This window comes from Ptychodera flava, chromosome 6 (genome assembly GCF_041260155.1).
Source record: "Ptychodera flava strain L36383 chromosome 6, AS_Pfla_20210202, whole genome shotgun sequence".
NCBI lineage: Eukaryota > Metazoa > Hemichordata > Enteropneusta > Ptychoderidae > Ptychodera > Ptychodera flava.
In genome coordinates, this window is record NC_091933.1 from 41,216,790 (window position 1) to 41,230,123 (window position 13,334).

At 33.9% G+C, this 13,334-nt stretch overlaps 1 protein-coding gene across 1 annotated transcript; it reads right to left on the bottom strand.

Moving 5' to 3' along the window:
- Positions 1 to 373: 373 nt before the first annotated feature.
- Positions 374 to 13,067, bottom strand: LOC139135816 (leucine-rich repeat-containing protein 74A-like). The gene is made up of 16 exons (XM_070703546.1): positions 13,053 to 13,067; positions 12,194 to 12,724; positions 11,015 to 11,212; positions 10,136 to 10,198; positions 9,781 to 9,890; positions 8,545 to 8,652; positions 7,887 to 7,980; positions 7,302 to 7,432; positions 6,809 to 6,895; positions 5,817 to 5,932; positions 5,402 to 5,480; positions 4,664 to 4,753; positions 3,961 to 4,065; positions 3,283 to 3,441; positions 2,745 to 2,806; positions 374 to 2,287 (listed from the first exon to the last, which is right to left on the bottom strand). Exons 2-16 carry the CDS (start codon positions 12,708 to 12,710, stop codon positions 2,224 to 2,226), a joined length of 1,983 nt encoding a protein of 660 aa, XP_070559647.1. The 5' UTR covers positions 12,711 to 12,724; positions 13,053 to 13,067; the 3' UTR covers positions 374 to 2,223.
- Positions 13,068 to 13,334: the final 267 nt, after the last annotated feature.

Genomic DNA, 13,334 nt, shown 5'->3' on the forward strand with positions numbered 1-13,334 from the left:
AATCTTTCACATATGGTGTGTTTGACACCTATACATACCAACAATATGTTCCCTGTAACAAAGCTTTGAAAGTCGGGGGATTTTTGGGGATCTTTAATTTTCATGGTGACCTAAGCAGGTGACATAAAGCAGGCAGGGGGAAGTGTATATATATATATATATATATATATATATATATATATATATATATATATATATATATATATATATATATATATATATATATATATATATATATATATATATATATATATATATATATCTGTTGCAAGATGCATGAAACTTAAGTATAGATTTCATTACTTTGTACTTGAAGTAATCTGTTTATTTTATATATATATATATATATATATATATATATATATATTATATATATATATATATATATATATATATATATATATATATATATATATATATATATATCATGATTGTTACAAATTATAGATTTCACTCCGTGAAATAAATCCATGAACTGATTGTTTGCTTTTAAATTCTGAAAAGTTCATTGTTGTCTGGAGGGCTTATTCTTTGCCACTTAAGCTTCAGCAAAATATTCTGGAACTGCTAATTGACATTGTGTATGAGATCTTTGGCAATGCCGGGTTGTTGAAAATATTTCAACTGAAACATTCTTCAAACAAAGTTCAAAAATTTAACAACACAAATTGTTAAAAACATTTCTGAATTGGTAGTACACACTAAATTGGAGAAATGTACAGCATATCTCAAAATATCAATTGCAAAGTCGGTAATATCAAGAAATACCAAAAGAAACTTACAAGCAGTAGTATCAGTTATGTAACTTTTACATAGACAATAAAAGTCAGAGACTCTTGTTCCATAACATTCCATTCTGTGATCTAACTAACAACAGGTGACCTCTTCTGTGAATGACAAAATCTTGTCTATACCCTTCAGATCAGACCCCCAAGTCTTGTATGGAGTGGAAATTATCAGGTTGTACCTAAGTCTTCGATACAGTGCTCCAGGAATGTGAGACTTGAGCTATTTATTCAGAAATGCCAGTGTTACTGTTGCTAGACTTTGATCTGAGGTCTGTTGCCAGTGTTACTGTTGCTAGACTTTGATCTGAGGTCTGTCCACAGTACAACTTTATGATCTCATCAATATTATTCAGTTTTGTTGTGTTTTCATAGATAAGTCCCTGGTAACAAGGCACCTGACAGCATTTGAACTTTAGTCAGTTCCTGACAGCTGTCAACTGGAGGATATCACACTGCAACAAAGACATGCTATGAACTTTTGGCTCTCTCAGTTGAACATTAACCTTTCACCTTTAACCCTGCATGTACTTTCTGTTCTCTTATTTGAAATACACTCGACAACAACATTGTGCAAATGGACATGCATAGCCATAATTTTGATTATTCTTCTTGCTTAAATTTGTGAATTAAGAAGAGTGATCAATGTTCATATTCACTGTAAAAATTGTCGGCAATATTGGGCTTGACGACACTTCCTTGTTGACCTGCAGCGAATCTCTGACATCATTCAACAGGATGACACTATCATGTTGTCAGAGCCGATGAAATCTGTGAATAATGGCACTAAGCCAATCACCTCTATAATAGATCCTATACTTGAAATCAGTGAATATGGCACTAAGGCAATCACAGTGTTTATGCATGACAGGACTTGCAATTATATGTGAATGGATTGAGTAAGTATAGGCAGCATTTTCAAATCAGAATTTGGCAATGATCGACTACTTTTCAATTATCCATTAAAGTAAGGGTTTGATTTGTCAGTAATATTTTACAATTTTTGAAATTTTTTTATCAAATTGGACGGGATCAGCAATCAAGAACAATAGCTCAGTCAATTGAGCTACAGTCTTGATATTACTGACAAACGTTTAGGAGCTTGACAGCATTATTGAAAGTAAATTTTACAAAAAAGAGGCTTTGTTGTCACTAACATTTAGTGAAATGGAAGACAGTTGAAAATTGTGTATTAAATAAAAATGTAATGAAAATGTAAATTTTTGCGACAGAAGACATTGTTTTCACAACATTTAGAATCAGGAAAAGAGTCATAAAGATCTTTCATGTTTGTTTGACACTTTCACATCCTGCAGACAAGTTTACGCACGACTGACTCCTTCATGGTACCCAGGTATATTCGACTCCATGCATTCAGCTCTTCATTTGCACTCTCGTCCTTTGCAAGCAAATACCATGTTTGAATACAGTACTATACTTAGTACTCATTAGGTTCGGAGTAAAACCCTGATCTCAGATTTGAGAAACCTCCCAACAATGCCCTAAAAGAACAATAAAAATAATAAAGTCTTAAACAAGAATACAATATTTTATACAATATTCATCAATGAGAATTTTTTCTATCCTAAATTCTGCGTCTTATGATGGTTAGTGTTCATGTACGCCAGAGCATACGCTAACAATAATAACTGTAAATTTAGCATTTCCTCTGCTATTGCTGAGGTTGATCATCAAGTAATATACCGGTAGGATCAAAGCATCTTCAAGTGCTGTATTGTAGCATGATTAACATAATTTGGTTTGGACATCAGTGACAATAGTCTCCATGTAATAGCAAGTTAACTCATCACAGAAATCAGTTGTACTGAAACTGTAACATTGTATCACAGTTTTACTTCAACAACTGTGCCTATTGGTTACTGGTGCATATGCTTTTACATGATTGTTTATCATGCAATTTCAATACAATAGTAAGTTGAACTCTTTCAAAATCCATACCTGTAATTTATCATGGCAGTCCGTTTCAACTTCATACTCTGTAGCACTTTGTTGATTTGTTCCTGTAAAGTGGAATGCAACTCCAGTTGGTTTCAAGGAAACATCAATTTTAGAGTTTTAAATTCCCACTACTTCAATTCATTGACCACATGCTAGTTCCTCCATGTAGATTAAATAGAACACACATGTGACAAGACTATTTATTACCCACTACATTATAAATTGCATTACACGTGCAGAATGTCAAACGTACTTGTAATATACAATTGTTATTACTCAAGGTAAAATTTTCTCATTTTTTTTCATGATTATAAGCAAAAAACAATCAAAACATTTGTCCAATTCCTCTTCTCAGTTTCAATCTCCATACATGAATTCTATGTATGCTGTTCAATAGGCTATAGACAATAAATGCTCTCTTTCTAACTAGGTTTTTTAACAGGTTCTGCAATTCCACATTTCACTGATATTAAAAATGTAAGTTCTACACCATGCTTTTTGCTGCATTGACATGAATTGTGGGAATCACCATTCTTACCTCACTGATTTGTAAACCAATCTCTTTCAAGACATCCATGACAACATCAAATGATATCACATTGATACGGTCAACATCTTTCTGTAGGAAGCCATCCAGTGCATAGAGTTGATGTTCACGGATGAATTGGTCCACCATACTCACAGTACTACTGGAGATCTGAAAGAAAAAATGCAAATAGTTTTGACACTGCAACACTAACAACGCAAATTCCAAAAATATAGACGATGTTTTTAAAGTAACTTACAAAAAATTCAAAAAATAAGAAATTTAATTATTATTTAAAATTTTACATTCAAAATGGGTTTATATCATATTCTCTAATGTGCGTATAGCATGTCATGGAGTTTTTGCTTTATGTTTCATGATACCTGAATGAATTTATTTCTAATCTTAATGTCCCAAAGATATTTTTCGCACAGAAAAACATCTTTCTTACTGTATAACTGGCAAGAAACATTTTAGTTTACATTGGAAAAGGCAGAAAGGAGCTCCTTCAGCCTTATTTGCAATTTCAGTGTGCTCCTTGAAGTACAATGTATCTGTAACCATTTCATTCCAACAAACATTGTTTAAATCAAGTTGATTATAAATACAATATGACCAACACACACATGACTACCATACAGAAACAGAAATGATTTTATTGCTGTCCACACTCCTCATTTTAAATTTTACCTGTTGCCTTTTGTAGCCACCAACTCCTGAATGGAGAACATAAATATCCTTTGCTTCCATCAGATCATCTATCTTTGCCTGGATACCAGTTGGCACTGTCATACCCTGGATTATGATGTACAGAACACACCATCAGATTTCTATAGTTTCTCATAGTTTGTAGACCTATTTCAAGATTTTTCAAGTCAATTAGTTTTCAAGGGACTTAATCCTACATGCAGTGATAAGATGGGATTGCTCACACCTATAGTCACAGACAAGGCACAAACATCATTGACATGAAACAAAGTTGCTGCTGCTAACGTTACACTGGTCACAGCGCCCTCAGCGGTGAAAACATTGGCACTGATTTCAACTCCTTGGATATTAATGTTTGCATGTAAACACTACCTTATTGAGATTGAAATGAAGTGATAACCATGCAGTTATGTGTACAAAAGCAGTACAAGTTCTCAATCAAAATTAAACAAGCTATGACCAAATAATGGTTTTGGCATTTTGGGGAGTGGTTTCATACCTTCATTATGATCAAAGGAATCATGAGTCTCCTTTCAATTCTTTTGATCATGAAAATCTGTTCTTTGAATAGATATACCACAAAGTTGATCAAACATAGACATGTTAAGAACATATGGCTAAGGGAATGGGGAAAGTATTTTATCATTTTTATGTATTGCTTGCGAAAGAGAAACCAGTCTCCTACCTGTATTGAGAACACTCTGAGAGTGCGATGTCGATGCATTGGAGCCAGTAATGTCATTATACCTTCTTCACCAAGAGGATTTGTACCCATCTGTGAAAAGAGTTCAAACCGTTCAGATTTGTAAATACCGGTATCAATAAAGTAGAACCATGACATTACATCATATTACATATTCAGTCATCAAAACGTCATTTTGTATCATTTCTATTCAGCAGGTGAAACAGTTTGCTTTTAACAGTATTGTGATTTTACTATTTATTTACATTGGCAATGATGTCAGATTATACATTTCAACTAGTCAGTGAGGTGATCATCACATATTGACAAAAGGCGATCAGATTGTACGGTGGTTTCATTGTAATATTATTCACAATATGGCATGCTGAGCCAGAAGAAAGATAAAATTTGTAAATTCTATGAGTACAAAACTTCCAGAGATTGTTTGTGGACTAAATTTTCAGATGTTATATCTACACTTTTATTAATCCAGAGGGGTTAGACAAGACCCATGTAGCTTGCCTCCATTATGTTTGTTGATCTTTAAAAATTAACTAAAAGCTGTGCAGAAACGCTGTTTTTGATTGAGTGAATTTATGACAGGGTAGTGAGGAAACTTTACAGTAAATTCTAGTCAGTGACACAGAAGCCATACAAATGTGCAAAATTTTAGAGATAATGTTGTTTCCCAGAAAACAAAGCAGTTCAGAAGAATGTCAACCATTATTTGATCGCACATACCATAAGCACTTCCAATCCTATATTCTTCTTCAGTCCAATCACTAGTTTCTTGACAGATTCCAGATTGATGTGGTTGTTACTGGCCAACAGAACATTTTTAATTAGGTCACTCACATGATACAGCTCACAGTAAGTGTCAATAAAACAACAGCTTACTAAGTTTTAAATGATAACAGTCAAAACTAGTGTCAATAGCTGAAAAGTCCCATTCATGGTACGACAGAACATCAACAATTTTTTTTTGCATTTTTGTTAGAAAGCTCTAAGATCAATATTGCCACAAACCACATGAAACTATTCCCAAAAGTTAAACAAGAAGTTATCAGAGAAGTTTATCTGATATAATCTTTATTTTATTGTTATTTAGGATTCCAATTTTATTACTTTGAATTCATGTCTGCAATTTCCTTATTACCTTAGATTGAGTATTCTTAGTGTTGTGTTGACTTTGAAAGCTCTACCGAGTGCTTGACAACCAGACAGTGCGATGCCATTCCAAGACAAATCCAGCACTTCAAGGATGCTGTTGGCCTGTATCAAATCATGCAGATAGATATATCCAACACAGTGTGACAAAGAGCATGCTGGCAGGTTTTGTGTTATTGCATGCAGGTGTTAGGAAAGTGTATAAGACATTCAGAGGTGTGTGTGTGTGTGTGTGTGTGTGTGTGTGTGTGTGTATGTGTGTTTGTTTGTGTGTGTGTGTGTGTGTGTGTGTGTGTGTGGTATATATATATATATATATATATATATATATATATAATACCATATATATAATACCTTTTCATTGTTATTCTCAAATGTACAACAAACAACACCATCAGTGCATTAGAATTGAATGAATACTTTTTCCTGAGTGTCACACAACACTAAAAGACTAACAGGCAAAAGTGTTTGAAAAAATGCTGAAAAGTGCATGCTAATGGTACGTATAGTATCTTAGTAGTTAGAAAATATGCCATTTTGTAACCATGACAATCCCTTCCAAACATTTGAAATCAAATGGTAGGTGCACAGTACAAACAGATTATTGAACGCATGCCACACATTAGTGTGTATAACTGATTTCCTGTTCAATACTTTGTGCTACAAAAAATCGCTCATTATGCTCAAACTGTTTATCAAAGTTCACACATTTCCTCAGACATAGTAATTAAGAGTTATTTCAATTTAAGTGTCGTAAATTTCAATCCTTTGTACTACAAAAAATGCTCACTGTGTTCCAACTGTTTATCAAAGTTCACATGTTTCCTCAGATTAAGAATTATTTAAATTTAAGATGTCTTAAATTTGCACTAATTTGACTAACATCTACACCTAATGACAAATCTTAGTTTTGTCGTGTAAAAAGTAAATTTCCAAATTTTGCTGACCAGTAGCTGACAGTATACTGTATATTTGTCTTACCTTGAGGGCGTTAAAAAGTGCAACACTGCCTTTACCACGTATTGCATTCCAGCTCAAATTCAACCTAATCAGGCCATTATTCTCAGCCTATTGTGTCGTTGGAGAATAAATATTTATAAGAGAGAGACGCCATTAGTTCACTTCTAGTTTGCCATTAATTACTCTTTAGTTGCCTTGCTGTATGGAGGCATAAATATTTCATGGCATTGTGTACAGTGTGGCTGGCACATTCTGTTGCTGGTTTATTCTGTTTCAATACAACACAAATATGACACCTGGATTCAAGTGCAATGTTCATGCAGTGTGCAAATCAACCATTGTGACTGCAAATTGACCATTGTGTAAATGAGTTCATACAACATGGCTGAGCAACCTGATGAAAAGTTGGGTCTTATTCTCTTGGGAGTGAAATTGAAACATTTTCAATGACTGGTTCACTTTTTCTTGACTCACTCTAACATTGAGAGAAAACTGATTTGTGGGAAAAACTCACCAAACCTGGAGCCAAATGCAATCCAGCTAAATCTCCAAGTTCATTGTTACTGAGATCCAATTCTGTCAATGTACAATTACTTTTCAAAGCTTCTGACAGTAGTTTGGCATCAGAGTCTGTCAGATGATTTGCTGAAAAAAAGATTTTTATCTAAATAAATGGTTTGCTGTGACTCAAATTTTAAATACCTTTCACAAAAACTTCAATAAATAAAATCTAAAATGTGAATTTTAATTCATCGACATTTGGTTGCTATGTTTGATTCAAACATAATAGACTGGCATGGGTAGAAATTTGTAACTGAATCAATTATGCTAAGTTGATGTTTTCATTCCATAGATGGGTGAATTTCCAATATCTTTCATCATGCAGTTTCAATACGGTCAAATTGCTTTATTATAGCTAGATCAATGAAGAGCAATGGTAAGAATAATTGATTTTTTCTGGATTGCTGATTTTATTGAACATTTCCAATATTTGTTTCATCACTTTCAGGAGATGTTTCTTTGCTTTGAATAATTCACATACACAGCTCCCTCATACACACAGCTTACTTATGTATTGTAATGTTGGCGAGAGACATACCTTTAAGTGACAGTGATTTTAAAGTGTAGTTGGTTTCTAGCATTGACATCATTGCTGATGCTCCCCTGGAATAAATACAATTCTCAGAGATGTCCTGCAGTGGAGGAGAAATGACAAAAATTGATAGATTTTGAAAATTCATTAGTATGACAGCGTGTCTGTGTTTTCACTCATGCAGTGATAAGTACTTTACAAAGATGATGTAGAGTAATATCTTGACTTATTTCAGTTGTTTTTAATGGCATGGGTGGATATACAAGGGGATGAAAGAGGTCAGATCAATTTTCCTTTCTTATCAGAACTAAGCTCTCGGATTTCAAACCACATATCATATTTGAAAGAATAAATTTGCCAATAGATGTGAGTGACAGACAGTTTTTCTTGTACTGGTCATTGTAGATTACCAGTACTTAATATGATTATCATACAACTATTACAAGTTCTATTCATTTTGATTCTGATACAAAACTTGATATGCATGATATCAGTTGTCAGGATATTCTAGATATTTCCTGTACTGTTGACTGTAATACAACATGTCACTTGCCTGACTTGTTAATCAATGTCATTCTATAACGTCATTCACTTCCGACTCAGACAACTAGGAAACCACCGTAAATTTCTCAAGGATATACGAAATACTGCAAAAATTTCTTACCAAATTTACAATGTTGCAGTTTTCTCTCATCATGGTTGCTATGGCAACAGTACCCTCATCTTCAATGTGGTTGTCAACCAAATCTAAATCTTCAATAAATGGATTATTCTACAAACAGAGAACATACCATTGGCAATTGATTAATATTACTGTTAATGAGTTACTCTGAAATATTTCCAACAAATCTTCCTGCAAACCTAATGCATCTTGACTTCAAAACAGAGATATGTCTCTGAAACACTACATCGGCCTGTAACAGTTGGCTCACGTTTCTCTAGAAAATAACCTTTACCTATCTATGTAAACACACACTACCTTATATGTGTCTAGAGGTGACATTTACTGTAAAACTGGTAGTTGTTTAACAATTAGACCAAACTATTAAAGCATCATTGTTGATCCAAGCAGTAGACTGTTTTCTATTCTTTGACTCACTTGCCATCACATGTATACTGCCAAGATAACAATAGCACACAGCTCATTAGTTCTTCATTAAGTTTTATGTTGACTTGCTTTGAAATATAATTCACTCACAGTACAGTATGGATATCAATGAAAATCCAAATTGCCACTGTCTGACTCAAGGTGTATTTATATTCACACTTAACAAATATGTACACAATGTTCCATTACATCATCATCATCAATTTCTTTGAACAGATAGAACTGACTATAAACTGTTTCTATTAAATGAGAACGGGGGAAAATTGATTTTTGTGCTCTGTTTACGGCTCTATGGGTTTTATTGATTCCAACATTCTACAGATTGTTTTTCTCGAGTGAATAAGAACATTTTTTATACTGAACTGCAACTGTTATTTACCATTATGTTTTTAAACTTCCATAGAAAACCTTTTCTTTGTGAATATTTTTGTCCAACTGACTAATGGATTTGGTTGAACATAGCATTCACAACGCTGAATTTAATTTTCTTCATTTTTTATATAAACAGACTGCAAAACATATAAATATAACTTAAAACAATCTGAAGTTAAATAAACCATGAAAAATGAGGTGTAAAAGTTACTAGGACTGTTTTCATCAACTAATCTAAGGACAAGCAGTTTAAGAGCAAAACACAGGCAATATTTTGATGAAATTACTGCAAGATACATGAATTAAATTTGCTGATAAAGCTTGCTCATAAATTTGATCAGGATATCTAAATATCAATACAAAATAACTAATCCAAGAAATGGGCAATTATCAAGAAAATGATTCACATCTTGTACTCACAGTCAAGGCCTTGGCTAAAGGTCTGGTACCCTGACCACCTAGATAATGGTGTCTCATTCTTAAGACCGGCTCTTTAAGATGTCTTAGCACAAATGACACAGGAACCAAACCTGAAGTAAGAAATATCAAAATTAAGTCATTATCAAACAATTATATGATATATCCACAAACTGTCCAGTGTATGTATAGAGTAAAAACAAAGCAGCAAAGGAGGTACGAAAATTAAAAAAGTGAATTCAAATAATTTTTGTTGTATAAAAAAAATAAAAAATTGCAGTTAAACATTTCAGTCCTACTATGAAAATGGTAATTATGAAAATTCTGCAAGTCCAAAGAAATAATTTAATCTACTCACCTTCCTTTTTGCATTGTTCCAAATATATGTTTTTACCACTTGGGTCGTATTCTTTCTCAGGTTCTTGGTTGAAAAATGAAAACACAAGTAAAAAGTTAAAAAAGGTATGAATCATCACAGAAGTCATTTCTCAAAAAAAGATTCTCTTGGGATAGAACAGTGAAAGTACCGGTATCTCCTAATAACAGTTCCAAAAGTTTTGCATAGAACCGTAATTATAAAAACATAATGATCATCATAATTGTAAAAATGAACGTATTCTTTACAAGGAATCCTTGATTGGCAAATAGTTTGTGTCATTGCAAATTATACTGAATAAAACACTATTTAAATAACAAACAAACATACTGATTGCAATTTCAAAAACATTCTAAGGATTCATATCCTTGGCATTGGTGTGAATTGTACAATTAATAAAATGATTGTGCTGCTGAATCAAGAGTCATTTGTCTGATTCAAGATAATTTTTCATTTTACCAGCATAGGAAATTCATTTTACCAGCTTAGGAAATTCACAGAAAATGAGAAGCGTACATCCAGCAGGTAGGTTGGAACAATTGCCTGAGTACAATAGTCTCTGTCCTGATTGGCTAGTATGTCTAACATACTATATACATGGTATATCTCACTTCAGCTCTTAGCGAAATGAAAAATAAGAAATTATTTTCATCCATACAATGGGTAGATGTCCATTCATTAAATTTCAGTCACCAAGCCAGAAATTGATATGCTCAAGGCAGGCATTATCTATTTCCTACTCTGATATCACATACAGGGCTGACTCAAGCAAATTTAAAGAAATGTAGAAATTGACTCACCGAGTTAAAAGATCTAAAAACTAAGGACAAGGTGTGCTTCTTGGCACATTATCTTTCTTACCTGGAGGAAAATCTTCTTCTAAGTCTGTGTCATACTCATCGTCAGCCACCTTAGGTCCCTCCAGCAGTTCTTGAAATGACTGAACTTTTCTTTCTAACTTTGGACCCTGTGGAACACCAGGCATAATTTCCTTTTTCTCTGTGTCAGTTTTCTTGGGAGTCCACACCCATTGGGGCTTTTCCTCCTTACTCTCTGGTTCTATTTTATGGGAAACAGACATTAGATAGGGATTTACAGTGAGTCTGTTGACAATGTATTCTACTTTGGAATGCAGGGCTAAACCATGCTTGAAAAGAATTCAAAACACTTCAAAAATTATCAAAAGCTTTGGAGACATAATTTTGAAAACATTAATTTGGCAAAATTCAAAAACGTTCAAAAATACTTGTGCTTGACTGGTATTGTCATGGTGACATGATTTTTGTTTGTTATAATCAGTGAATAACATACAAATTCACACCAGTGATTCTGGTTTCCATGACAGCGTTGAACATGACAGTGGTCAGGTTTCATCAGCATACAGTAATGAATGGGCATGAATTTGAATAGTTTTGTCATTAAAAAACACGATAAAGCATGACTCTATAACTACACAGTACTGTTTTCTTTTCCTGTGACATGTCTGATTTCACTAAAATTTTTCATCATTCAATAATCTTAGCATAGTGATACACACCATTTTTACAATCAGTGTTGAAAGGAACAACAAAACCAGTTGTGATTTGTATTCAGTTGATTGAATAATTCTTTGCAGTAATACCTAGGTGTTCCCCACAAATCAGTAAAAATGAACTAATTTTCAATTTCTCACCCAGAACTAAATAAAAGTCGTTTATGTTACCTGAAATCTATTTTTTGCTGTGAGTTTACAGTTGGCTTAATGTCAAAAGCCATCCAAAATTGCAAATTTAATTTAGTTAGATTAAGTGGAAACCCTAATATAGCAAAGCAACTAGTAGCCTAGTTAAATACAAGTATGTTTGCATTTGTGTGCATGGGACACCTGTTGATTCAGTGATATCAATGTCTGCAGACTGTCTGTCATGTGATTGGTTAGTCACTTAGTATGTAGTGTAGCTTTCATAGTGACACAGGAACTGAATGCCAGAAACTCCACATGTTGTACATTATGATTTGTTTTTGGTAATACTGAGTATTTTCAAAACTCTTTTCACATACCTATGTTGGGTTCTGTTTCATCTTCATTCATTTGCGATATTACAGCCGTGTCGGTGGTTGCGATTTGCATTTCAGAGGCTGACCATGGTCTAGAGACCTCATTCCCCTGTACTGTAACTGCTGATTTGGGTCTCAGAGTTGGTGACTTTTTCCCACTTTTTCTGTTCCTTTCCCCAACACTGCTCCATGGTCTGACCTTATGTCTTGCAGTTGCTATGGCAACCTCACCTGCCCTTTCACCTGTAGATTGGGGTCTTTCAGAGACAAGTTCATCTGATATTTCAGGTGTTCCCGGAGAGGATATTTGTTTGTGTTTTGCTCGTCGTATCCGCTTTGGTGATGTTTTCGGAGACCCTTCTCTCTCTGATGACTGATGATGTCGACATTTAGAGCTGTGGGATATCCTGAAACCTTTATCAAGTTTTTCACTTGTATAATCTGCCCTCAGCTTTTCTTCTGCCCTTGTGTTTTCTGTGATTGTTTCCAAGATGACCATCGATGAGGGAGTGCTGGCCATGTTTTTATCCCTGTCTGAAATGAAATATTACTCAGATATAAGCAAACTGAAAATTATAATAAGAAAATGTGGGGACATGCAGAATATCACAACTGCAAATTAGTATTTTCTCCAAAAATGGATTAATTTAATGATTACTTTCATGGATTTCAAAGATTTCTAAGCTTTTGATCTCTTGCACCGTGCACGGTGCAATAAACGAAGACTTCCTTAGCCTGATGCTTTCCAGTCGATATTCGGCGTTCTGAGCGTTTGCCTTTCAGTTTCATTAGGTGACGATCACCTTCACAACTATTGGGCCGAAAACGGAACGTGTAATGATATACATAATCCAATACTTACAACCGAGCTTAGCGTCCTTAGAGACATGAAAGCGATTTTTTTCACTGGCACCGTACTGAACAGCGCGCAGCGGTAACAACAAAAGGGCATGACACAGACTTCTATCTGTTTAATTGTCACCTCTCCGATAACTTCTTTTGTCATTTAAATTACATAATTGTTTTGGCTGTTGAGTTAAAATTTGATTATCTCACCACCAACACATTACGTACAAATTGTAAGAAAAACAAAATTATTCCTTTAACGACAACGTGTATCACCGTGAATATCTGTGTTGAATGA

Coding starts and splice junctions, on each gene's coding strand:
- LOC139135816 (XM_070703546.1), bottom strand. CDS start 12,710: ATGGCCAGCACTCCCTCATCGATGGTCATCTTGGAAACAATCACAGAA. Junction 9,891..10,135: donor GGAACAATGCAAAAAGGAAG/GTGAGTAGATTA, acceptor TTCTTACTTCAG/GTTTGGTTCCTGTGTCATTT. Junction 5,481..5,816: donor CTAAGAATACTCAATCTAAG/GTAATAAGGAAA, acceptor TCTGTTGGCCAG/TAACAACCACATCAATCTGG.